Genomic DNA, 24,500 nt, shown 5'->3' on the forward strand with positions numbered 1-24,500 from the left:
TGACACTTTCACAAAAAACATAAAAAAGTGAGTTAAAATGAGATGTTTACTGAACTGGTTGGATGTCGCCTTCACAGGTTATGTAGAATGGCTGACCCGAGAAGTGAAGGAGAGACTGAATTGCCAATTTCATATGGGGTAGGGGGTTCTCCTTGTTTGGTATTTTTATCCAAGGACGTTTGTTTAGGAACTTAACAAGAGCTTCTCTTTTGGCGTCCTTTATGTCGTCGAAAGGAGTGTTTTCTGGTATTTGAATTGGAATTCCAGTCGAAGTCTCGAGATTCAAGGCAGCCCTTCCAGAAATAGTGGTGAACTTGACCTTGGGCTTCATGACCTTGCGCAAGTAGTCTTTTACGCGGTCGTTAATTTCAATTAGGTAAATTGCCTCGTCAAATCCTTCTGGTATTCCGAGTCCTTCCATCCGACAGGAAAATATTTTCCGGACAACTGGAAAAAATTTTCCGGACAAAGGGAAAAATTTTTCCCGACGACAGGAAGAACTCTTCCAGTTGTCCGTCCGTAAACCATTCAAATTTTCGAAAATTGAGAACTTTTTGGTCGAACTTCAGAAAATGTTCTTCCATCCGACAGGAAAAAATTTTCCATCCGACAGGAAAAAATTTTCCTTCCGACAGAAAAAGTTCTTCCTTCCGACAGGACACAAACGGATGACCGACGTCCCACCAACCGAGTCCATTCCCAAGCCAGAGGAACCTAAAGCACCAGCCCCTGCACCTCAGTTCCAGCAATTCCAATCTCAATCCAAATTACTACCAATTTCCACCTCAAGGTTACTACCAATTTCCACTACAAGGCTTCCCGAACTACCCTCCTCCTCAGCCTATGCCTTACTTCCCCAACCCTTGGATGTTCCAGCAATTCCAATTCCAATACAAATCGAAGAGAGACCAAGAGTTCGAAGAAGGTCTGAACCGCTTACGCAAAGAGTATGCTACAGCTCCAATTGAGAGAAAGTTGTTGCTAAATTCAGTAAAAATAATGTTTAGGTGAAGAGGTGAGATTTCACCTCTTTTTTCACCTCTTTTTTCACCTCATGAATTTTCATGAATTTTCACGAATTTTATATATTAATGTTTTCGTTAAGCCACTTTGTGCCGTCAGTCAGTCAGTTTAGGAAAGACTTTAGAAAGTTGTTGGAAAATAAGTCCTGGGAAGAGTATTATAAGGCATTTTGTGAAGAATATAGCAACCGCCGGAATTCAGACGGTTGCTTTTTATACAAAATTCATGCGGGAAATTCTTGAGTTTTGGTTGAAAGAATACGGTGGAGCCAAAAGTGGCTCGACCTCAAAACAAGCATTTTATGAGCTTACTAAGGGTGTTATGAATAAATTCAAAGGTATTTACATACATCCTGACCTCGTTCATTTTGTTGCTAAATTCAGTAAAAATAATGTTTAGGTGAAGAGGTGAGATTTCACCTCTTTTTTCACCTCATGAATTTTCATGAATTTCTTCGTAAATGTTTTGTCAAACATGAACGTAAATGTTTTGTCGAAACTTCATCGTAATGAGCGTAAATGACCAAAAAATAATGTTTAGGTGAAGAGGTGAGATTTCACCTCTTTTTTCACCTCTTTTTTCACCTCAGTTATTTTCCCGAAATAAAAAATAAAGTTAGTTTTATTTTTTATTTTATTTATTTTTTTATTTTGTATAAAAAATATGATTTCAACAATCGGCACAACAACAGTTCAAACAACTACAGCACCAAACTCGTTAGTTATGAATCCAACATCTATGTTGGTAGAGATGAAAAGCTTCATTCCTTCTTCATATACTTTTGAAACAAAAATCCAGAAGATAAAGCAGGAATTGTTAACAAGTAATTTAGACTGTAGTGCGAAAGATGAAACAAATGAACAGTATCTTTATGAAATGCAGGACATTATTGACCATTTACCCAAATTGCCTGAAATCCAACAACAAAAACTCACTATTCCCGAATTTGACGAAATTGAAGTCAAAGCAACTGACTCAGTAGAAATAAAGAAGTTCATACGTAAGGTAAATTATGAATTCCTTGGTTTTCATTGCAACCATAAGGTTATGGACAAAGATTGCGATATGTTATATAAGAATGTTTCTGACCTTTATAAATCTGAAGAATTTAAGACCTACGACAACTTTGTTTCATTAGTTGCAAAATGTGTTTGGGAAATAAGAGATAAAGATAGTAGGGGTAAGGTATGGAACGAACAAATAAGACCCGCTATGTTCGAGATGAAGAGAGCAATTGACGCCTTAGTTGTTTTAGCAGGTAAGGTTTCAGAATATAACGCAAAAATGAACCCGCAATGTTCTAAATGTAAAGCAGCAATTAGGAAATATAACTACTCCGTCAAAGAGATAGAAAGAATGCGAAACGACTATGCAGACTTAAAGAAAGAAGCAGAAAAGCCAGCAGAAGATAAAATGAATATGTTGACATTTCTTAATAAAAACTATCCAACAGCAGAAGATTTCCTTCTATCTGACGTCAAGAAGAAGTATAAAGAAACTTTCGGTATCGTTAAAACATTCGATGTACTGACAGAAGAAATAGAAGCTACGAAATTGTTTAGGATTTCAAATATACATCATACAATTCATGTGAAACGCTTATAAAATAACTGAGGTGAAAAAACAGGTGAAAAAAGAGGTGAAATCTCACCTCTTCACCTAAAATATATTTTTGGGTCATTTACGCTCATTACGAAGAAGTTTTGACAAAACATTTACGATGAAATCATGAAAATTCATGAGGTGAAAAAAGAGGTGAAAAAAGAGGTGAAATCTCACCTCTTCACCTAAAATATATTTTTGGGTCATTTACGCTCATTACGAAGAAGTTTTGACAAAACATTTACGATGAAATCATGAAAATTCATGAGGTGAAAAATGAGGTGAAAAAAGAGGTGAAATCTCACCTCTTCACCTAAACATTATTTTTACTGAATTCAGCAACAAAATTCATGAATTTCCTCATATGTTTGCTACCCTCGGAAAACCGAGGGTAGAAATTCCGTATGAAAACAGTGAAGAACAGCGAGTAGGTAAAAAAACCTGGTCGCCAAAACTCTATGAAAATCGTGAAATTTCTCTAGACAGACTTTTTTCGGTCTTGCATAAAACTCATGAAAATCGTGAAAAATTGCGACCCAGATTTTTTTCGGGGTCGCCTAAAACTCATGAAAATCGTAAAAATTTGCCAAATGGTTTGAGAGGTTGGTATGTACATAGACTTCTTGTAAATGCTGTTGCAATGTGGGCTTCACCTAAATTATATTTTTATTGAATTCAGCACAAAAATCATGAATTTCCTTAAGATAGAAAAAATAAAGTTAGTTTTATTTTTATTTATTTTTTTATTTTGTATGTAAAGACAGATATGTCAACAACAGAGAACACAACAACAGTTATAGTCCATGAAGCTATAAATGAAGAATATGAGTACATACAGTTTAACAAACAACTCCGTCTCATTCGTTCAGTCAAAGACGATATGTACCAAATGCAAAGTATTTTGAATGCTCTTCGTTCTACAAGGCAAGCATATCATTGGTTTGAAAACCAACAGGCACAAGAACTTTTAGAAGAATTTCCTCATATGTTTGCTACCCTCGGAAAACCGAGGGTAGAGATTCCGTACGAAAATCGCAAGAATTTGGCTCCTGGTTTGAGAGGTTATTATGTTCATAGACTTCTTGTAAATGCTGTTGCAATGTGGGCTTCACCTCGCTATGCTTGTTATATTTTCATGATGTTAGATGAAATTCATAGACAAGAACGTGAAGAGATGGAAAACAAGCTTGAAGCAAAAGACAAAAGCATACAGAAAAGAATACCACGTTCGGTACCAAAAGGAAAGGAAAAGAACTATAAGTATATGATTTATACTGAAGAGATGGAAAATGAAGAAGACAGAGATATGGTTATGTTGCATTTAGTCAGAAGAAACAACAAAAGCTTTTACGACCTTGCTAAGATTTACAAATCTGACAGAAATTGGTTCTATCGCGAAAACTTACCGATTTCAATGACACCGAATGAAGATGTGAAACAAATAGTTCAAGATACGTTACCTCAAACACACTATGATATTAAAGGTTGTACAATTCTTACCTTCAAAGAAGATTTGCCATTGTTAAAGGAAAAAATAACAGAGTATTTTGACAACTTCAAACAAGCAGAGTAAATGAACTCTTTATTTTTCAAGCTTGACTTTTTACAATTTGAACTTTGTTTGCGTAGATATGAATTCTGAAAGAAGTATGAGGGTCTTGTATGACTTTGTACTTCTCCCATAGTTCATGTCTGTCAAACTTACCTGCCATGGACTCTTTCATAAGTTCCATGAAATCGTCTTCGGACAATCCGGGGAAAAGTATTATGTCAGTAAGTATTCTTTTAACATCCTTACTTAAACTCTTTGCTGTCTGTACACAAATGACAACTGAGATGTTAAAGTGTCTGAGCTTCTTAAGAATTCGACACATATCTTGTTCTCTGTTCTTTAACAAAGGATGAGAGGCGAAATCATCTAAATAAGAAGACATCTATGAGGGTAAGTCTTCCAATCGTAAGATTGCAATTTCTTCGAAATGTATTCTATCTCTTTCTGGTTGGTTCTGAAGTGTTTCTTCTCTAATATTCTCTGCATTTCCTCATTTGGGTCTTTAAACTTAGAATTTATATACTCATTTATAGCATTATACTTCAAAACTCTTCTTTGGTACTTCTTTATCCAATCTAACAACTCAGTATCCTTTATACATATAACTTAGACTTCTTTATAATATCTTTGAACGAATTGACGGTTTGGTCAAATTGACCAGAAGTACTACAAATAACAACTAACTCATAGAATGGGTTCTTCTCATCTAGTTCTTGTTGTTGTGCAGCCATTTTAAGATAAGTGAAAGTCTTACCGACCCAGGGTGCGATTAGACCTGTTATACCATTCTGAGCAAATAAGAACTTGTCATGTATAGGCTTTATCTGAGCATTTTAACTTCCTCTTGTTCTTCTTCAAAACATTCTCAAATTTCTTGTCAATGTCAGCAAACTTTTTTTCTAACATATTTTAGAAAAATTAAAATTTTTATCTTTTAGAAAATGTCTAGCGATTTCGCTATCTATATTCGAGACAAGCTTTTTGACTCTAAAACATCTGTCGACCATAAAATCTTACATAGTGTAAACAAGAAAGGTGAATTTGTTCTAAAGTTCTGTTTCTGGGAATATGACAAGAACCATAAAACATTAAGCAGAGAAGTCTTTAAAGTTTGTCAATGACAGACTTGTTGACAGAGATGACGCCTCTTGGAGAGATGAAGTCCAACAAAACTTCTTAGAATGCAAAGAAGACACATGCGCTGTTCTTGAAGATGAAATAGAAAACAGAATAGATGAGCTATTAAGGACAAAGAACTTTTACATAAATATAGTTGCGCCAAATTTGACATAACTCCACCAGAGAAGAAGAAGAGAGAAAAGAGAGAAAAGAAAGAAAGAAAGTAGAAGAAGAGAAGAAAGAACCTGAACCAGTTCCAGAGAAAAAGAAATTTGACATGTAAAAATAAATTTTATTTTTAGAACATTTCTGGTCAATGTCAATGTTCTCTTCCTCTTTAGGAGCAAACACTGGCTTAGACTCTAAAATCTTTTACCCAATTTACCTTGAACTTCAACTATCTTAGACTCATAATATTCATAGTCGTCTGCTTTCTTTGTTCATAAGGTATATACAAGTTTGTATGCTTTTACCTTCTTCGAGTTTTGAGAACCTTCTGTCAAAACTTTCTTTGACTGCTAACAAACCTTCTATGTCTAAGTCTTTCAAATTTCGCACCATTTTTAGTCACAATAGCAAACTTAACTGGTTCGATGTTCCAAACTTTGCTGAATGAAGACTTTTCAAAATGGTAGAAGTAAACATTCAAATATGTGAATGGGTCTAGTTCTTCTTTAAGTCCTGACATGTACTTGTTTACTGAGATGAATTTTGTCATCTTTTCTATCGGATAAAAAAATATTTTTTTTAAATTTACTCAGAAAATTTTTCTTTGTATATACACCATTCTGAACATCTAAAAGACTTTTGACATTTGCCAAGAAGTTCGTTTAGAAGCTGCCATATAACCATATTCTTGACAATATTGTTTATACGAATCGTACAATGACCTTTCATCTAAACACTCAAAGTCAGTTTCATCTATGAACAGTTCATATACACTCTTGTTTGCTTCTAACAATGTTTGTCTCTCTTCGGTATGTGGAATTTGTCTTGGATTGAACTTAGAAATATTAATGTCATGAAATATGAGAACAGTGGTTGTAAAAGTCAGATGTCAAAGTTTCTGCTAAGTCGTCAAAATATTCTGTATCTTGCATATGAGAATCTGACGTTCTGACAACTACATATCTTCTGTCAGAACTTTCTAACTTCATCGGAACAGTATTGTTTGAAACCATAATGAAGTTTGCAACATTTTCACAACTCTTTGGTCTTTATACTTTCTTTCAACAACTCCAACTTTGTTCTGTTATAAGACTCTTCAAAGCATCTGAGTTCAAAACTTTTGTTGTATCTATACTTTGAAGTTCATTGCAAACTATAAGTTTCATATTCTCTATTGAGGAGTTAAACTTGCACAGATGTTTTCTAAGTTTGTCATATTAGGGTTCGAATAACCTTCTAACAGTTTGCATAAGATATCTGTAAAAATGTGTTCTTACCTGTTCTTGTTTTCCAAATTATAATGAGAGCAGTTTCATTTTAGCACTTGGATGTTGTAAGATATTTGCAAACCAACATAAGATATACTCATAACCTTTTCGTTTCCATTGCATATAATTTCTTTGACATGGTCTAACCAAGCTTCTATAATACTGTGTTTTCCATTCTACTTGTTCGTATTTATATCCAGTGAAGATAGAATAGAAGTTTGGAGAAGGATGAATCTTTATACCTCGCAATGAGAAAATCCATTCTAACGGTTTGATGCGAATAAGTGATATCCCAGAGCATCTAGAGCATTATCATGCCAACTTGTACGAACTTTTTATTTTCTTAAGTTTCTGTCTACATTCTTGTTCAGCACTATTGTTGCTCTTAGGTTTGTATAAGACATACATCCCATTTTCTTTCATGACATAACATTCTGGGGGCAGAGTCGACATAAATGACTAAACCTTTCAAATTCTCGACTGCTTTGTTATAGTCTCTAATGGACAATATTTCTGAATGCTTGAAAGCCATAAAAATCTGAAACAGTCTATTCTGTACATTTTTATAAAAAATAGAAAAAATATTATTTTTTTATCGCTTGACTTTGTTGTTCATTTGTTGCATTGTTTGTTCTTGAGCTATTTGTTGTTGAGAGTTATGCTTGTACTACAATACCTTTCAGCAATTGCATCTTCCAATTCGAGAATCTTTCTGGCCGGTCATTCTGAGCAAATACAGTAGGACATAAAAGTTTTACAGGAACAAAGTTTGCGTCAACTAATGTCAACGTTATATACTTGCCTAAAGTGTTTTGAGTTCACTAAGGTTGAAAACTGCATTCGAATGAACAATAGGCAAACGCCAGCAGAGAAAGGTATTGTTTTATACGCATAAGTATCGTTTTGGTCATAATAGTTTTCTGGTCGACATTCGAATAACACTTTGAACCATAAGTTTGAAAACAATATTAAGAATTGGTGTGGCTTAATGTCAATGGAATAGACATTCCTTGTATGAACCTTGTTCCCTGTTATAGGAAACTGTGGTAGTAAAAACAGAAATAAGTTTTGTATTATAGCTCATATTGTTTTATAGTAACTCAGTCGGACATCCAAACATAATGAAACCTGCTCTAGGTTGCAGCACATGTTACCCCGCGTACGTCAAAGTATTAAATAAGTCAACAAAAACCTGGTTGGTGGTAATATCTGAGTAAGTTATCTTCAAGGAGTAGTTTTTTACCATTCACAACAATAAAGTCTTCTGGGTGTCAAAAGAGCAAAACAGGCTTTAGTCGTCATTCGTGTTTAAGGTTAGTTTTACAATATGTGTCCTTGAGGACTTTGTAAAGTTTGTTGTTATAGGAATTAATATGACTCAGGGTTTTTAGTCGTAAAGTATAAACATTATGTCTCTGCCATTTCTTAGCAATAAATTTTTAATGAAATGTTGTGGTCGCCAAATATTTTTATAAACGTCTGAGAAACTATATTTTAGTTAACGTTTCACCTCCTTTATACGTATATCTTGTCAATGACATTATATGAAACACCACAGCAACTAATGTGTCGGGTTTATTTCTTTGATGTTTATATCGTCGCTGCCTCTGTCAAAAGTTTCAATAGTTCTTTCAAAACTTCATGAGGTGCAATGACATATGAGTTCACTTTTACAGGGTTGTGCTCACCAGTTTAACATTATACTTAAAGCTTGACAAATCTTTCTCCTGAGTTTGAAGTTTGTCTTTCAGTTGTGTGTAGTCGTTTCGAATTCTGCAACAGAACTTAAGTCTCTGCTAACTTCAGGATATGTTTGGTTGTTTTACAGGAACTATTGTTATACCATCTTCGTCTTTCGTATGGTTTCCCCACTTCAACATCTCTGTCTTTGACATTGACAACAACACTTGTGACTGTTTGTTTGAGTTGGTGAATTTAATCTTCACATCTGCCACCGGCCATTAAACTTTTGAAACACTTACGCTTCTATTTTTCGGGAATGACATTTTATTTAGAATAAAAAGATGACGTATTCGGATATTCTTTCGAATTGAAGCAGAACAAGAGTTTATACTCACAAACAATACAAATACAGGAAGAATAGTTCTTTACACAAACAATGGAAAATGTTATAGAATAGCAGTCTTTGCTGACCTAAATATTTTCATAAAGCAAAGAAAGTTGGTAATAACTGAAAATGGTGAAATGTCTTGAAGCAGACAAAAATATTATCTCAAAACTGACCGATTATACTAAAGGAAAGTTTATAATACAATATTATGTCAAAACTGGCGTACTGTCAATTATTTGACGGAGAAGAAGTCAGTTCAAGAACAACTTACTGACCTGCTGCCAAAATCTGCTCGATGGAAGCTGTCGTTATGCCAATCTGAGGAGCCCCAGCAGGTTTCATCGAACGAATCTTCAAAAGAGCATCTTCCGTGAAAAAGTGCTATTGGTTTTGTAAACTTCTTTGCTCTCAATTCATTGGACCGTCTCTGTCACCAGTATATTGTATTTTGTACAGTACCAACAGTTGAAATACCACCATAAAGTCTTCTGAGTCAGCAAATGGAATGCCAAGCCAAAAGTTTGAACGGTCTCCATTTGTATAATTGAGTTTTTTGACCTCCTGTATGAGTCATACTTTCACATATGGCATAATAGAACTTTGCATTTCAGGGTTAATAGTTGTTGTGAAGTTGTTGTTAAAGTTCATAGCATCTAATGTCAAGTTGTAGACCTCATATCCTCAACTGTAGAATATTCTTCTCTTGGATAATATTTGCCATCTATGTTTATATGATATTTAATACCAGGTTGTAGAAACAAGAATATTCATTTATAGTTCGTCTGAACAGTACAAACATAGTATCTGCATGTTTCATTGCAGTTGTTAAAGCAATATCTGTTCTTGCACCTGCGGCTCCTGGATTTTGGTTTCCAACTTCACCTGCAAAGTCTTTGACAGATATTTGGTGTATAGGGAACATAAGTGAACTGCAATATATTTGGCAGCTAGCAAGATTTGAAATATCTGGGTCCAACATATAGACTGCAAGTCTGCTTTCTATTCTCTTGCATTACAACTTTTCGATGTAAACTAAACTGGGTCCCAAGCATTTCCAGCAGCATTGAAATAATAGTTTACTTCAGTGTTGAGGTTTGAGAACCAAAGTCTAAGTCAACTTTGTCTTTGCAAAAGTCGGCGAATGACGTTTGATTTGTTCCCTTTACGTCTGTAATAGTGAATGGGTCTTGTGTTGTGCAATGACTAAGTTATTTTTGCTTGGAGTAAGTTCGATAGAAATTTTCCTGCCCAGTTTGGCAAGTATCTTAAACTGAAGATGAGGAAAGATGACAAAGGAACTCTAAGTTTCAGTTTACTTTGGTTACTGCTGCTGCAGTTTGTCCAGAAAGGTCAACATAAACTCCTGGAACGTTAGGGTCAAGTCTTCTTATTTCTCAATAGTTGCATACTGCTGTTTGTTCTCTAGCTTGTGTTGTACTGAGTTTCTCAAGCGAACCATTCATAGTTTGCCCATGTTACTGTTGAACTAAGTCAGAGTTAGAATATATCTTATATCCATGAAAACTTCTGGAGCATATTGGTATCCGACATAGAAAATTCCATTGCAACCTTTCTTGTCAGACAACTTGGCAGAAGGTTTTATTTCAATGTCTTGTTCCACGTATAAGAATGATTGTCAATGAAATAATATGAAACCTTTCGCAAGCAATATCTACTGTTGTTGAAGAACCTTCTCCAAACTCACCTACGTTTCCATAAGAAACAGCAGTTGTATATTCGTAAGTTCCAGGAACTATTTTCTGACGCTTCTAATTGCATTGTCGCATTCGTTAATACCATTCAGAAAACATTTCCGTTCATGGCATCCAAAACTGTTGGCGTAATATTCTGAGGCGTACATTTCATATGGGTAAAAAAAAATATAGAATAGTTGATTTATGTGTCATAATAGAACCCACTCGTACCAAGCTTTACTTTCTTCCTGACTGAGTTTTGTTGCATCTTTGCCTCATGTTCACCTAGTATGTTGTAAATTTCCCATGTCCTTTTTGCCTTTGGGCTCTGGTCGCCATCTCAGGTAACCTATATCCTAGAAAGATTTTGTCATAGTTTGTATTTGAGTCTTCGCGTATTGTTTGCATGACTCTTTCCTGAGTTTCCGGTTCAAGCTCTTCAAATATAGCTTGTCCATATGGAATAAGCTCGTTTCCAAATATATTTTTGTAGCCATTCTGGTTTCTTTCCATGTTACCAATAATATCTTTTGTGAATGGAAAGCTTTTACCCAATGTTCCAGTCTTGCGTCATTTTTTTCTGTAGTTGGTTTTATTTGTCAAGGAACATGTTTTTCAATACTAACATTTATTTGGTACTGTCCATTTGAGTTTTCTTAAATATTCATCCCTTCTCTGTTCATTGTCTGCAAAGTAAGTTTTTATGACATTTTGCAAACTTTCGTTTGCAAGGTCATGTACAATAGTTCTCTTCCTTCTCTCTCCCTAACTCTCTTTCTAAACTCTTCACCAAATATACCATCTCTATGGTTCTGTGTATTCTTTGAGATAAATGTTTTAGAACGTCAGGTGTTATATTTCCATCAGCCATGTTCATTTCATACTGGTCCAAAATATCTGCATGTTTCATATCTTTCAATGGCATTAAAGCCGCGCTGAAAATACCAGCTATATCTGGTTCACCATTCGCTTCCATTGCGTCTACAACTTCTTGGAATTGTGGTTGTAAGTTTATGAACCACCTATCCGGATTAGCTTTATGACCCCATCTCATTGTAGTTCCATAGTCTGCAGAAACAAAAGTAGGTTTGTTTCCATATTGGTTAGGTTCTGAATGAACTTTAAACAATGTTTCATTTTTATATGTTTTGTTGAAATTTAACCTTTTATTTTCACCGAGTTCATCCAAAGATTGAACGTTATATGCTCGTAAGTAAAAAGGATTGTTGTATTTGCGTACATTTTCTTTCAGTTCTTCCATTCTTTGCTGAATATTTTCATCTGATGTTGGAGTCTTTTGTATGTCGGTAAACATTTTTCGATATTCTTCTACTATGTCAGCCGAATTTTGCTTAGACTCTTGGAAAGATTCCATATTCTCCTCATACACTTGTTGAGGGTCAAGATTTTTCGGCTGTTCCAAATCTTCATCTAGTTCTGTGAAGTTAGTTTCCAAAGGAGGGACTTGTTCGTTTCCTTCAGGCTCTTCTAGCTGTTGTTGCTGAACTATTTCTTCCATGTCTGGTTGTATCTGAACTTCTTCCTGTGGAGTTTCTTGTACCTCATCTGGTGGCATTTCATATATTCCGAGACCGTTTTTAACAAGTTCCCTATTTAAGTCATCCGCATTCATAACCCTTTCTTCTTTCGTTCCGTCTCTATTTTTTACGCGTTTCATAAGATAGTTGAATCATCATTTATCTCTGACACAAAATATCTCGGAGTAAATTCATTCATGTCATTTGGATGATATGCTATTAAATCATATCCCTTAGCGAGCTTGTATTTTCCAGGTTAAGATTATATTCCCATTTGGTGCTGAACCATAAAGCTAAATAGGTTCGGGTCAGTATTTCCTTCCTTGAACTTTCTAATAGCTTCTTTATATCTGTCACTAAAGTCAAGAGTATCTGGGTAACCATAACCTTCCTTAAGCATTTTTAAGAATTCTTGGTTTCCTTGTTCTCTACTTCTTTTATGTCCTTGCTCTGTTTGTGCTGGTTGTTGTGCTGGTTGTGGAGGTGGTTGTTGTGCTGGTTGTGGTTGTTGTTGTGCTGGATTTTGAACTGTTGGTTGTTGTGCTGGTTGTGGTTGTTGTGCTGGTTGTGGTTGTTGTTGTGCAGGGTTTTGAACTGTTGGTTGTTGTGTTGGTTTTGGTGCATGCTTGTGTCTGTGTCCATGTGACGATGTAAATGTTTTAGGTAGTCCTGGTGCAGGTGCTTCTCTTGGAGGGTTTGGTGGTATATAAGTTCCACTAGCTAGTATATAAGTTCCACCAGCTGGTATATAAGTTCCACCAGCTGGCACATATGTTCCATCTGCAGCATAATGTCCTACCTGACTTTTCGTTTTTAAGAAAGCATTTACTAGGTCTGTTTTGGTCTGTTGTAACTCTTTTTCTTGACTTTCCACAACAGTTGCTCTAACGGAGTCATAGGCACTTTGAACTGCCTGTCTCGTTGCTGCATCTGTTATTTTCGTCATATTTTGTGCTACTTCTTTTAACTCTTTGTCGAAACCTTCAGACTTCAGTTTCTTTCCAGATGAGAAGTCGTTCACTAGTTTCACCTTACTATGAAGAGCTTCGAAGGCATTCTTAAAGTCGGCATTCATTAAAGCTTCATTTGAACTGTCTTCATCCGCTTGTATTTTTGTCCTTATTGACCCTATAAGTTGGGCTGCTTTAGCGTTGGCTTGGGCATCTAACCAGTCATTATTAGCTTTTATATATTCTGCGCTTTTCATTGCCTTTTGCATGGCTGCGTCGTTATTTTTACTTTCTTGTGCTAAGTTTTCATACTGTACGGTTTGGTTTTGCAACTGTAAAAGTTTTTCTGCCTTTACATTTGCTTCAACTTCTTTTTTATACTCATCGCTATCCATATATGTCTTCAGGGCTTTTTGTTTTATCTCTTCATCTTTCAGTACTTTATATTGAGTAGTATGGTTTTTCAAATTTATAACATCTTGTTCCATTTTTGCTACTTCTGCTGCTTTTTCTGACACTTTTTTCGCATATTCCTCTGTACTTAGTTCTTTCAGTTGTTCTTCTTTCTTCTTTTTCTCTACGTTTAACTCATTGAGTTTCTTTGTGTGTCTGTCATATTCTAGTTTCTTTTCGTTTTCACTTATTTGTTTCTGTATGTCTATGTTTGACTTTTTGACATCCGTTATTTGATTTTTGAGTGAACTCAAATTCATTTGACTTTGAGGGTTATAAGCTGTTCCGTCTGCAGCTCCACCATAGCCTGCCATTTTCGCTAAAAGTGCCGCTCTTAAACCTCCACTCTGTGCACCAATAACTCGGTTTAAAAGCATAGGGTTGCTTGACATTTGTTGCAACATAGTGGGGTCATTCATCATTTGTTGTTGCAACTGTTGTTGTGGTGTCAGTTTTACTATTGGATGTTTCAATGCTCTCTTCCTCTTACGTATATTCTTACGTAGCTTACGTGGCATTTTAAGTGAAGTTAAAAAGCGGTTTTGACAGATGTTTATATGACACTTTTTGTTCAGCACAAAAAACTACTCGGTCAAAGTGTTGTCAGTTTTGTAAAATAACCGTCCTATCTCATTCTATAAGGGGGAAAAGGCTTCTCAAAGTATACTTCCTTGGAACGCCCGTAACTTTTCCTGTAGCGACGATAGACCCTTACTTGTCCGGACAAAGTTATACTATTTTGAGTGCTCTACAAAAAAGTCAACGGCTGGCTCGTCCTCAGAAATTTTTTATGGGCTAGAGGGCGCAACGCGCCTGGAAGCCCTCCGAATAAAAACTTCATTTATACTAAACATCTTCAGGGCTAGAGGGCGCAACGCGCCTGGAAGCCCTCCAAATATAAACTTCATTTATACTAAACATCTTCAGGGCTAGAAGGGGCGCAGCCCCTGGAAGCCCCACTACCTTTTTTTTTTTTTTTTTTTTTTTTTAAACAAACCACTGGGTTAGAAATGCTTCAACTCAGAAAATTTTGACAAGAAATCCTGAGCTTATGATATCAGTAAGATTCTATGGAACTACAGCATATCTCATCGACAAAAGTCTTATACCAATAGTTTTGTTATGGATTGACCCAGTTGTTGGATATAACTTCATAACTTATGGTTCATTCGATACGGAACGTTGCAGTGAAGGCTTACTTTACATCGTTCAGAAACCGAAGGACTTCAATACAAAGAGATATAAGATAGGAAGGACATATAATATAACTCAAAGATATGACAGTACAGTCAATAGAGTCAAGGTTGTGTTTGCTAATGATATGAGAGCTGCAGAAACAGAACTACTTGAAAAGTTTGAGAAAATGTATGGTGCTCCCATAAAAGGTAAAGAAACGTTTGAAGTAGATGAGATAGATAAAGCTATAAAATTATTTGACGAAGTTGCTGAAAAATACATGTAAAAAAAGGCTAATTTTTAATAAAATTTGACGAAGTGCAAATCTTCACTTCGTGTCATAATGTAAAAAAAAGGCTAATTTTTAATAAAATTTGACGAAGTGCAAATCTTCACTTCGTGTCATAATGTAAAAAAAAGGCTAATTTTTAATAAAATTTGACGAAGTGCAAATCTTCACTTCGTGTCATAATGTAAAAAAAGGCTAATTTTATTTTTATTTATTTTTTTATTTTGTATGTAAAGACAGTAATGACAACATCAGAGAACACAACAACAGTTATAGTCCATGAAGCCATAAATGAAGAATACGAATACATACAGTATAACAAACAATTGAGACTCATTCGTTCAGTCAAAGATGACATGTACCAAATGCAAAGTATAATGAATGCTCTTAGTTCTACAAAGCAAGCATATCATTGGTTTGAAAACCAACAGGCAAAAGAACTTTTAGAAGAATTTCCTCATATGATTGCTTCCCTCGGAAAACCGAGGGAAGAGATTCCATTCGAAAATCGCAAGAATTTGGCTCCTGGTTTGAAAGGTTATTATGTTCATAGACTTTTAGTAAATGCTGTAGCAATGTGGGCTTCACCTCGTTATGCTTGCTATATTTTCATGATGTTAGATGAACTATATAAAGCAGAACGTGGAGAGATGGAAAAGAAACTTCAAGCAAAAGATGAAGTCATTGAATCCAAAGACAAAAGCATACAGAAAAGAATACCACGTTCAGTACCAAAAGGAAAGGAAAAGAGTTATAAGTATATGATTTACGCTGAAGAGTTGGAGAAAGAAGAAGATAGAGATATGGTTATGTTGCATTTAGTCAGAAGAAACAACAAAAGCTTTTATGACTTAGCTAAAATATATAAATCTGACAGAAACTGGTTCTATCGTGAAAACTTACCGATTTCAATGACACCGAATGAGCAAATAAAGGAAATTGTCAAAAATACTCTTCCTCAAACACACTATGATATGAAAGGTTGTACAATACTTACTTCAAAGAAGACTTACCGCATTACTGAAGGAAAAATAACAGAATATTTCGACAACTTCAAAGAGGAAGAATAAAAAAATCTAAGCTAATTTTATTTTTTTATAAAATTTTATCTCATATGAAAGAACATGAATTTAGAATATTCGGAACTCATGACAGAAGAAGAGAACGAACAACATGTAAAAGATTATGCAAAATTTTTGAAGACATACAAAGCATTTAAACAATATCTAAATGCTTCTAAAGATTATGCAAAATTTCTGAAGGTATATAAAGCTTATGAAAAAGCGTATGAAAAGTTTATACATTGGGGAATTGTTGTAAAATATCGATATGAAGACTAACCAAAAATATATTTTTGCTTAAATACGTCAGGGTCAATTTCTTCAACCATTTCACTTCCTTCGTCAATGTCAATAGAAGCTTCTTCAACCTTTGGTAAGAATTTCTGTATAACATCTTTGTTCGTTATTGTCTTCAGAGATGAAGGATAATATTTCACATTTGTTTCACCCTTCTTATATTCTTTCTGTTCGGAAAGATTTAAAGCAATACTGAAGAAGTCAATGTTAGAGTTCTTTATGACAGTATAATGAGTATCTTTGACATTCACGAAGAAACTCTTTTGTTTCAAAACTACTGCTAACTCTTGTGAAGTATAACGTTTGCGGTCAATGACGATAGCTAATGGTCTGACATACTGACCAAACTTAGATTCTTTCACAAACTTCTTGTTAAAGATAACATTAACATTTGAAGCATTATTGAACTCATTCTTGATGGCAGTAGCGAGAGCATTGTATGAAAAGAACTTGCAATCTTGCATGTGTTTCATTAAAATAAAAATATTAAATTATTTTGAAAAATAACTTAAAAAAATCTAATCTAATTTTTTCAAAAAATATTTTTTTATTTCCTACTAAAGATGTATCGGAAGTTGTCTAAGTTAGAACACTCGGAAATAAAACAACTTCTTACAGAAGCTAATATAGATGTTGCAAAGCATTACGCAACAAACAAAAAAGCACTCGCTGACTTCATTAAAGACTATAATGGTGCAATAAGTTATGATAGAATTCATGAGTTCATAAAGCCGCAACGCGGCGAGGACGAAGTCCATGCAAGAGCATTTCCTTTAAATGACGTTGCTATTGACTTATATCATAGACGTTCAGTACCTCATGAAGTAAGAAGAGAAATGTTTGACATAACAAATGCAAACGTTGGTGAAACAAGAAGAAGAGACGACACACTGAAACAACAGAGAAGAGAGATGTTTAAAGTGCTATAGAACAAGTTCGCAAAGCTAACGATGTCATTCGTTCCATTGACGACAAACCAAAAGAAGGTGAGAGATGGTTAAAGAAAGATGAAGAGAATAGGAAGAGAAATGTGAAGTCAGGCAATAGACTCATTGACTTTAACATCGAAGCTTTAGATGAACCAAACAGAGACTACTTACACAAACATTTCGGTAAGGTTTTCATGAGACTCTTAGAGAAATTAAAATAAACTCCAACAAAGATGGATGGTATGTTATAAACTTGGTGGAAAGTATGAATGTTCTACGTTAAACCTCAATAATATTGGAACATTACTACATCAGCTCTTGAAGGAGAACTTTATATCAGAGATAGAAGCAAATGCTGCAGGTATTGTTGAAATGCACTATGACTTCTTCTTGACAAACATAAAGAATCTTACGAAATAAAGATGTATGATTTAACAGAATATGAAGGCTTAACGATGTCAGATGTAAAGAAAGGCAAACCAAAAAAGAGACCATATAGAGATGAAAGCACACTGACACAAATGACCAGAAAGATTTTGGAAGCTCTTAAGCAAACAGGAAACCCAGCACTTATAGAAAGCTTTGGAAGAAATGGTGAAAAGAAGTTTTATAAGAAGAGAAGCGGTCAGTTCTGGAAGTATCTTTGCACATTACCTATAAATCTTGAACGCTACCAAATCTTCAATGAACTGAACAAAAGAACTGCAACACTTATGACAGAAGACAATTGTTTCGTTTATGCTTGCATTCAGGCTGGAGTAGATGAAGAAACTATTGACCACATGAGAGAAGTCATTCGTGTTAGAGACTTTCCTCAAAGTAAAGTACAAGAAATTTCTGACGCAACAGGTATAGCATTTAATGTTACCATTGGTTATTTCAATGACTCAAGACATAATGAAATAAAGAGATACATACCAAAAGAATGTGAAACTGTTCGAACTATTGACTTACTTCTTGTTGAAGACCACTACATGCTAAACGAAAGATTACCAATGACAACATATTTCATTCGCAAACTATATAGAAATCTTGAAGGAGTGTGGTGGAATGAACATTGAGAAACAGATGAAGATTTATACAAAGAGAGAAGATAAATATGTAGTTCGTTATGATAGAACAACACCGTTATGGGATGTTATGAAAACATTGTGGGAGTGCAAATATTTCGAACCTATTTCTTATGGAGAACTTTTCACATATACGACTGACTTATATAAACAGAACCTTGCACCATTTAAAGATTTGACATATGCTCCAAAGTATTGTGTACAACTGAAGAAGAAAGCGAGTCAAAAGAAGTAAATAAAAATAAGTGCAAGTTCATTCCTGAGCACGTTTTCTTTGCTGACTTTGAGTGTAGTACGATGGCTTTCATAAAGCTTTTAACATCTGTTATGACAGTGAAGATGGTTCAGTGAGTGAAAGCATTTGGGGTCAGAACTGTGCAACAGAATTTTTGGAACGACTTCCTGACAAGAGTTTAATATATTTCCATAACCTCAGTTATGATATAAACTTCATCTTAAGACACATGACAGAAGTGAAAGGAACTCCCATCATTAAAGGTTCACGAACAATGCAAATAACTGGCTTATATAAAGGAAGGGCAATTATTATAAAAGACTCTTACAGTGTTATAAATAAGAAGCTTAAACTATTTCCTGCTATGTTTAACTTACAAACAGGACCGAAAGAAGTATTTCCATACAACTACTACAGCAGTTTTGTTAGCAAATGACAACAGAACTGGTGTCATTTCTGAAGCATGTAAGTTTATCCAGGATGCGATACATTCATGAAAAACATAGATTCCATCAAAGGTTGCAGAATAGATGAGAACCACTTCGACTTAGAAAAGTATAGCACATTTTATTGCAAACAAGATGTAAGAATTTTAAGAGAAGGTTTTGTTAAGTTCCGCAATGACATATTGAAAGAATTTGATTTAAACGTTTATGACTACGTTAGTATTTGTTCAATTGCTAACAAATTATTTGAGAACAGAGTGTACTTCCCGAATGGAAATTTATATGACCTCTCAAATAAACCAAGAGAATTTATTTCACGCTGTATTCAAGGTGGAAGATGTATGTTGTCAGATAACATGAAACAAAAGAGCGAAAAGAAACTCATTGCTGACTTCGACGCTGTTTCATTATATCCATCAGCTATAGCAAGACTTTATACTTTAGAAGGTATTCCAAAGTTATGAAGAAAGAAATGTTAAGCACAGAGTATCTCATGAGACATTTATTCGATGACGACCAAAAGGAACCCATTGGTGAAAAGTTTATGTCTGGCTTCTTTGTTCTCATTAAGATAACAGAGATTGGAATACATAGACACTTTCCTTTAATAGTTTGTGACCCTGAACTAAATCCAGAACTTAACGTTCCCAGAAGTTCAAACACTTGCTGTTTAATGTATGTTGACCATATAACATTACAAGACCTCATAAAATATCAAGGTGTCAAATGTGAAGTGTTGCAAGGATACTATTACGATGGAAACAGAGATATTAGAATAAGAGATGAAGTAAAGAAGTTGTTTGAGTTAAGGTTAAAGTATAAGAAAGAAGGAAATCCTTTGCAAGAAAATATAAAGCTCATTCTGAACAGTATTTATGGCAAAACTATTCTATCTCCTATTGAGTCAAAAATAACCATAGTAAATGACAAAGATGCTATAAGATATGCCATCAGAAACTACAACCATATAGTGAAGTTCGAAGGTTTGGATGGTTCAGATAAAACTATTTTCAAGCTAACGAAAAGCATTTGCAGACACTTTAACTTCTGTCCACTTGGTGTTAACATTCTGTCTATGTCGAAGAGAATAATGTGTGAAGTATTCTGTACTGCTGAAGATATGGGACTTCAAATATTTTACCAGGACTGTGATAGCATGCATATTTTCAATGAAGACATACCAAAGCTTGCAGCAGAGTTTAAGAAGAGATACGGTCGCGAACTTATAGGAAAGAACCTTGGTCAGTTTCATAGTGACTTCGCAGAAATAACACCTGGAAAACAAAGTTTAGCATACAAGTCAATATTTTGTGGAAAGAAGACTTACATAGACTTACTCACGAATGATTTAAATGAAGTTGCATTCCATGCACGTTGTAAAGGTGTAAAACAAGACGTTCTTGCTTTAACAGCTAATGAAATGTTTCCTGAAGCTATACAATGCTATTACAATGAAGATAAGAACATTCACATACCTGTTGGAACATATGACAAAGACTCTGAGTTCAGTTTAATGAAACTTTACAAAGCACTTCATGATGGTCAAGAGATTGGATTTGACTTATGTAAGTCTTCTAGTCCTTGCTTTGCTGAAAAGTTTAACTTCTCAATAACGACTAAAACAAGCTTTATTCGTAAGTTGAAGTTCTGAGGTCATGAATGAGGTCATGAATGAGGTCATTCGTGATAAAAATAATGAGGTCATATATTTTTGTCATTTATGTATAATCATTGTCTCTCTTAAACTTTGCAATAGACAGCTTTGTTCTTCTTCCTTCTACATCTGTAATGTTTATATAATCTTTGTTATACTGTCTTAAGACATTCATTCGTCTGTATTGAGTTCCCATGAAATAGTAAAAGGCATCTTCACTTGGGACATAGTAGTAGTTCTCTAACGTGTGATATGAGTATTGTATAATTTCAACAGCGTCTTCAGGAAGAGAGTCAACAATGTCAAACCAATAGCCATTTGAACCAGAAATATTTCTCATGTTTTCTCTTCTTGTCGTCCATCTTAAGTTCGAGATATGAAAGTCTCCTCTGTCTCTGTTTATATGGTCTACTTCACGAAGTCCTTCAGGGTTCGGAATGAAAGTTTCTGCAACTATTCTATGTTTCATCAGCTTGTGTTTGTTTAAATTTACACAAATATAACCATCTCCTTGGTCAAACTCACTAACAACTCTTTTATTGCTTATACGTCTAATTGGATAAGGGTACTCTGAAAAGATTTCATAGTCATTGTCATGTTCGAGTGTTTGCCAATGTCCTTCACCTTCCATGCCTTTCACTCAAATAAAATTTTCAGAAAAAATAAAACTAGCGTAGATTTTACAATACTGCGATTGTAGAGTTTAAGAGTTGTGCTTCAATGTAGAGACAGTCCTTATGGTCTGGAGGTAAGAACACTGGAGTTATGGTCATGAGTGGAGAACATGTCTATCCAAAACTCACGATTGAAGCCAGTTAATTTATAGTATTTAGGGTTAGGAAGTGGTGAAGTTCTTGTATGACCAATGAACTCATTTTCAACTCCCTTACTTAAGTTTGAATATAATATAGCTTGCTTTCTATCCCAAATGCCAGGTGTTACAATCTTTGAAAATTCATTTTTCCTCGGAAGCATTGCATCATAATTGAAAACATTCTTGAAATCATCATTGGTTCAGAGATTTGAAATCTTATACGTAATGGATTTTCTTTCTTTTAGCTACTTCATTGAATGGTGAATATATAACAAACTGACAGTCATGAGTTCCATCTTCATTTTCATTAAATTCATAATGAAAGTCTATAAGTTGTGGCTGACTACCTTCTTCTTTCAGTTGTGCAAGAAACTCACGTAAAGGCTGTAAAGTTTGTACTTCAATGTTAAACTTTTTCTCGAACATTTCATTAAATGAAATCATACATTGCAACAATGTTGTATCATCTTTAAAGTATTTGTATATGTGAATGTTTTGGGCACTTAAAGACTGTTCGTCATTTTCTATCTCGACTTGAAGTATAAAGTCAACCTTTCTGAAAGCACGTGTTATATACATAGATGTTATGCCAATGTACTTCTCTTCATTTATGTTCACAATCCAGTCTGTTGGAAACTTAAACGTTACTCTGTTCCCCTTTATTTTGACGTCAGGGTTTTCACTACTGAACGCAACAGATAAAGGTATTTGTCTATACATTTAATTCGGATAAAAATAAACCATTTACTCTTTCTTTGCTTCAGCTTCTTTAGCTTTTGCTTCGGCTTCTTCTCTAGCTTTTTTCGCCAGTAGTCTTGGGTTCTTTTGTCTTCCAGCAGCTAATGCAGCAAGTTGTTTTTCACTAAGTTTTCTCTTTGGTCTCTCTGGCTTTTGTTCTTGTTTTTGTTCCTTCAGTTCGGATAAAATTTGCTCACGAATTTCTTTCTTCAATGCTTCAACATCTATGACCCCTTGGGTCTTGTCCGTAGGGCTTGTCTGAGTCATTTGACTGCAGATAAAAAACAAAATTAAAACTTTAACCGATGTAAAATGAGCTTGTCAAAATCAGAGCGAGAGTCTATTATATTAAATGACGCAAGAGGAATACAACATCCTTTCTATTACGTAAGTCAGAGTAAAGATGGTAAAATATACGTAAGAAAAAGAAAGGTTCCATTAGCGAATGCAGAGAGCGACAACATTAAGGTGTATGGCAAGGGTGAAGTCCACGAAGCCCATATAAAACCTTCTGTTCAAACTGAAAAGTCAATAGAACCAGAAGAAAAGAAGCCAGATGTACTTTCAATAACGAACCAAGAGCTTATTGCAAAGTTCGTGAATTTCATTGAAAAACAAACCGAGTCAAAGAATCCTGACCCGCCAGTGAAAGAAGTTGAGACAAAAGAGAATGTACAGTTCATTGAAAATGTCAAGAAACAACTTCCACCACGAATGCCAAGAAGAAGAGTGAGAATAATGAAGTAAATAGATATTTTTATCCGAAGTAAATACATGCAGAACGAACAGTTAAACGAATTTACTCCAGCAGAGCATATTCATCAGATTCGCTCATATTTCGATATCATAGACAATGCAGTTCAAATTGGTGACACTAATAGAAAATATTCTGACGCAAAGATTCCATCACAACCTGGAACTGCTAAAGATAACACATGGGTAACATTCAATCTCTCACCTCCTGGTGAAAATATGTTGGACCTTTACAATACATTCATTACGTATAAAATGGAAGGTCAATTTATTGTAGATAAAGAAATTGGTTCAGGTTCCAATAAAACAAACCCACCAGGATTTTGGATTGGTTTCGATGACGCTTTCTATGCAGTTGCTGGATATCAAATCCTTGCAAATGGTCGTATCGTATATTCTCAAGACAACGCAAGAGAAGAAGCATATATAACTTCAAACTCACAAACTACCGAACAAATAAAGAAAGTAGATGTTTTCTCAAAGACTCGACATGAAGATGTATGGAGTCATTCGGGAACATGCAGAACAGGACAAATTGTTAGTGGTCCAATTACAGCAGGAAAATCATTTGATTTTAAGCTTCGTTTAAGAATTCCTGTTAGAAGATTCCTTCCATTAGAAGCTATTCGATTTATTCCAGCTTTTGCAGGAAACATTCAGCTTAAAGTAAAGTTCAGTAGCGACGCCTTACAATGCACATCTATATCTGTAAATGATATCATTGCTTTCAATCCAACTCTTAAAGTTGCATTTGCTTCAGATTCAAATCCACCGACAAATAAATTTGTTCCATGGAATGAACCATTCACTATGATAACGAAGGCAGTAGAAGCTAGTGGAACAGTTACTATTACAACTGTAACCCAGCAACTATTTCGAACAAAGATGGATTTTAATGAATGTTTCATTCATCCAAAGTCATTCTCTTTAGACCCTAACATTTATACAGAACTTGTAGAACATTATACAAACGAGGCTTTATGTTTTCCTGTTAAAGTTATGGATTGGATTCCTATGGACGGTTCATTCTCAAAGAATACAGATAGTTCAAGTGCAACATTTACAGCAGCTTATACGCCTATTAATGTTAAAAGTATTTGGGCACTATTTAGAAAGAAAGACAACTATTATGTTAATTTTGAGAACCCTAAGTTTAAATATCTTCAGCTTTCCATGGGAGCTTATGGAAATATGCCTGCAGAACCTGAAAAATCATATGGACCTGTATTTTATGAAATGGTTGCGAACGCCTGCAATACAAACAATGATATGATAGGATTTAATGAAGATGTTATGAGGTCATTGGTGGATGATGGTAGTGTGGAACATAAATGGGATAGCTATGACAACACACATTTCTTATGTGGTTTTCCAACAGAAGTGGACTTTTGCTTCCAGCAAGGTCAAACATCTACTGCTCCAATAACATACAAATTGTCTGTTAAAGGACCTATTGAACTAGCAAATGAAAATGTACCAAAGCCACTTATTGGATTTATGAGGGATTGTTGCTTTGCCATTCAGGTGCGTGCTAATGGCATCCCCATAATAAGATTAGATGACTATAACTTAGCTACGGACGACAGTGAGGAATAAAGGA

General features: G+C 34.8%; 12 protein-coding genes and 4 pseudogenes across 16 annotated transcripts, besides 2 other annotated features; 10 read left to right on the forward strand and 6 right to left on the reverse strand.

The window, feature by feature from the left end:
• Positions 1-14,427: part of a mobile genetic element that runs on past the window's edge.
• Positions 1-24,500: part of a mobile genetic element that runs on past both edges of the window.
• On the reverse strand, positions 47-421 carry TVAGG3_0879000 (uncharacterized protein; the record flags this gene model as incomplete). Its single annotated transcript, XM_051250354.1, has 1 exon — positions 47-421. The coding sequence occupies one exon, from the start codon at positions 419-421 to the stop codon at positions 47-49; it is 375 nt and encodes a 124-aa protein (XP_051085829.1).
• On the forward strand, positions 573-968 carry TVAGG3_0879010 (uncharacterized protein; the record flags this gene model as incomplete). Its single annotated transcript, XM_051250355.1, has 1 exon — positions 573-968. The coding sequence occupies one exon, from the start codon at positions 573-575 to the stop codon at positions 966-968; it is 396 nt and encodes a 131-aa protein (XP_051085830.1).
• TVAGG3_0879020 (organellar and viral DNA polymerase type B) lies at positions 1,687-2,281 on the forward strand (the record flags this gene model as incomplete). The annotated part of the gene is made up of 1 exon (XM_051250356.1): positions 1,687-2,281. A coding segment is annotated over one exon (595 nt), but the record flags the coding sequence as incomplete, so codon positions are not given.
• Positions 3,386-4,198, forward strand: TVAGG3_0879030 (KilA, N-terminal/APSES-type HTH, DNA-binding family; the record flags this gene model as incomplete). The annotated part of the gene is made up of 1 exon (XM_051250357.1): positions 3,386-4,198. A coding segment is annotated over one exon (813 nt), but the record flags the coding sequence as incomplete, so codon positions are not given.
• Positions 4,215-4,663, reverse strand: TVAGG3_0879040 (annotated as a pseudogene). Its single transcript has one exon. A coding segment is annotated over exon 1 (449 nt).
• Positions 5,119-5,411, forward strand: TVAGG3_0879050 (annotated as a pseudogene). Its single transcript has one exon. A coding segment is annotated over exon 1 (293 nt).
• Positions 13,290-13,956, reverse strand: TVAGG3_0879060 (protein of unknown function, DUF4106 family; the record flags this gene model as incomplete). The annotated part of the gene is made up of 1 exon (XM_051250358.1): positions 13,290-13,956. A coding segment is annotated over one exon (667 nt), but the record flags the coding sequence as incomplete, so codon positions are not given.
• TVAGG3_0879070 (organellar and viral DNA polymerase type B) lies at positions 14,490-14,900 on the forward strand (the record flags this gene model as incomplete). The annotated part of the gene is made up of 1 exon (XM_051250359.1): positions 14,490-14,900. One exon carries the CDS (start codon positions 14,490-14,492, stop codon positions 14,898-14,900), a length of 411 nt encoding a protein of 136 aa, XP_051085834.1.
• Positions 15,146-15,762, forward strand: TVAGG3_0879080 (KilA, N-terminal/APSES-type HTH, DNA-binding family; the record flags this gene model as incomplete). Its single annotated transcript, XM_051250360.1, has 1 exon — positions 15,146-15,762. A coding segment is annotated over one exon (617 nt), but the record flags the coding sequence as incomplete, so codon positions are not given.
• TVAGG3_0879090 (uncharacterized protein) lies at positions 16,291-16,734 on the reverse strand (the record flags this gene model as incomplete). Its single annotated transcript, XM_051250361.1, has 1 exon — positions 16,291-16,734. A coding segment is annotated over one exon (444 nt), but the record flags the coding sequence as incomplete, so codon positions are not given.
• Positions 17,563-19,985, forward strand: TVAGG3_0879100 (annotated as a pseudogene). Its single transcript has one exon. A coding segment is annotated over exon 1 (2,423 nt).
• Positions 20,017-20,592, forward strand: TVAGG3_0879110 (organellar and viral DNA polymerase type B; the record flags this gene model as incomplete). Its single annotated transcript, XM_051250362.1, has 1 exon — positions 20,017-20,592. The coding sequence occupies one exon, from the start codon at positions 20,017-20,019 to the stop codon at positions 20,590-20,592; it is 576 nt and encodes a 191-aa protein (XP_051085837.1).
• TVAGG3_0879120 lies at positions 21,279-22,129 on the reverse strand (annotated as a pseudogene). Its single transcript has one exon. A coding segment is annotated over exon 1 (851 nt).
• On the reverse strand, positions 22,154-22,414 carry TVAGG3_0879130 (uncharacterized protein; the record flags this gene model as incomplete). Its single annotated transcript, XM_001308007.2, has 1 exon — positions 22,154-22,414. The coding sequence occupies one exon, from the start codon at positions 22,412-22,414 to the stop codon at positions 22,154-22,156; it is 261 nt and encodes an 86-aa protein (XP_001308008.2).
• On the forward strand, positions 22,460-22,894 carry TVAGG3_0879140 (uncharacterized protein; the record flags this gene model as incomplete). Its single annotated transcript, XM_001308008.1, has 1 exon — positions 22,460-22,894. The coding sequence occupies one exon, from the start codon at positions 22,460-22,462 to the stop codon at positions 22,892-22,894; it is 435 nt and encodes a 144-aa protein (XP_001308009.1).
• Positions 22,922-24,496, forward strand: TVAGG3_0879150 (uncharacterized protein; the record flags this gene model as incomplete). Its single annotated transcript, XM_051250363.1, has 1 exon — positions 22,922-24,496. The coding sequence occupies one exon, from the start codon at positions 22,922-22,924 to the stop codon at positions 24,494-24,496; it is 1,575 nt and encodes a 524-aa protein (XP_051085838.1).

This window comes from Trichomonas vaginalis, chromosome VI (assembly GCF_026262505.1).
Source record: "Trichomonas vaginalis G3 chromosome VI, whole genome shotgun sequence".
In the NCBI taxonomy this organism is placed as follows: domain Eukaryota; phylum Parabasalia; order Trichomonadida; family Trichomonadidae; genus Trichomonas; species Trichomonas vaginalis.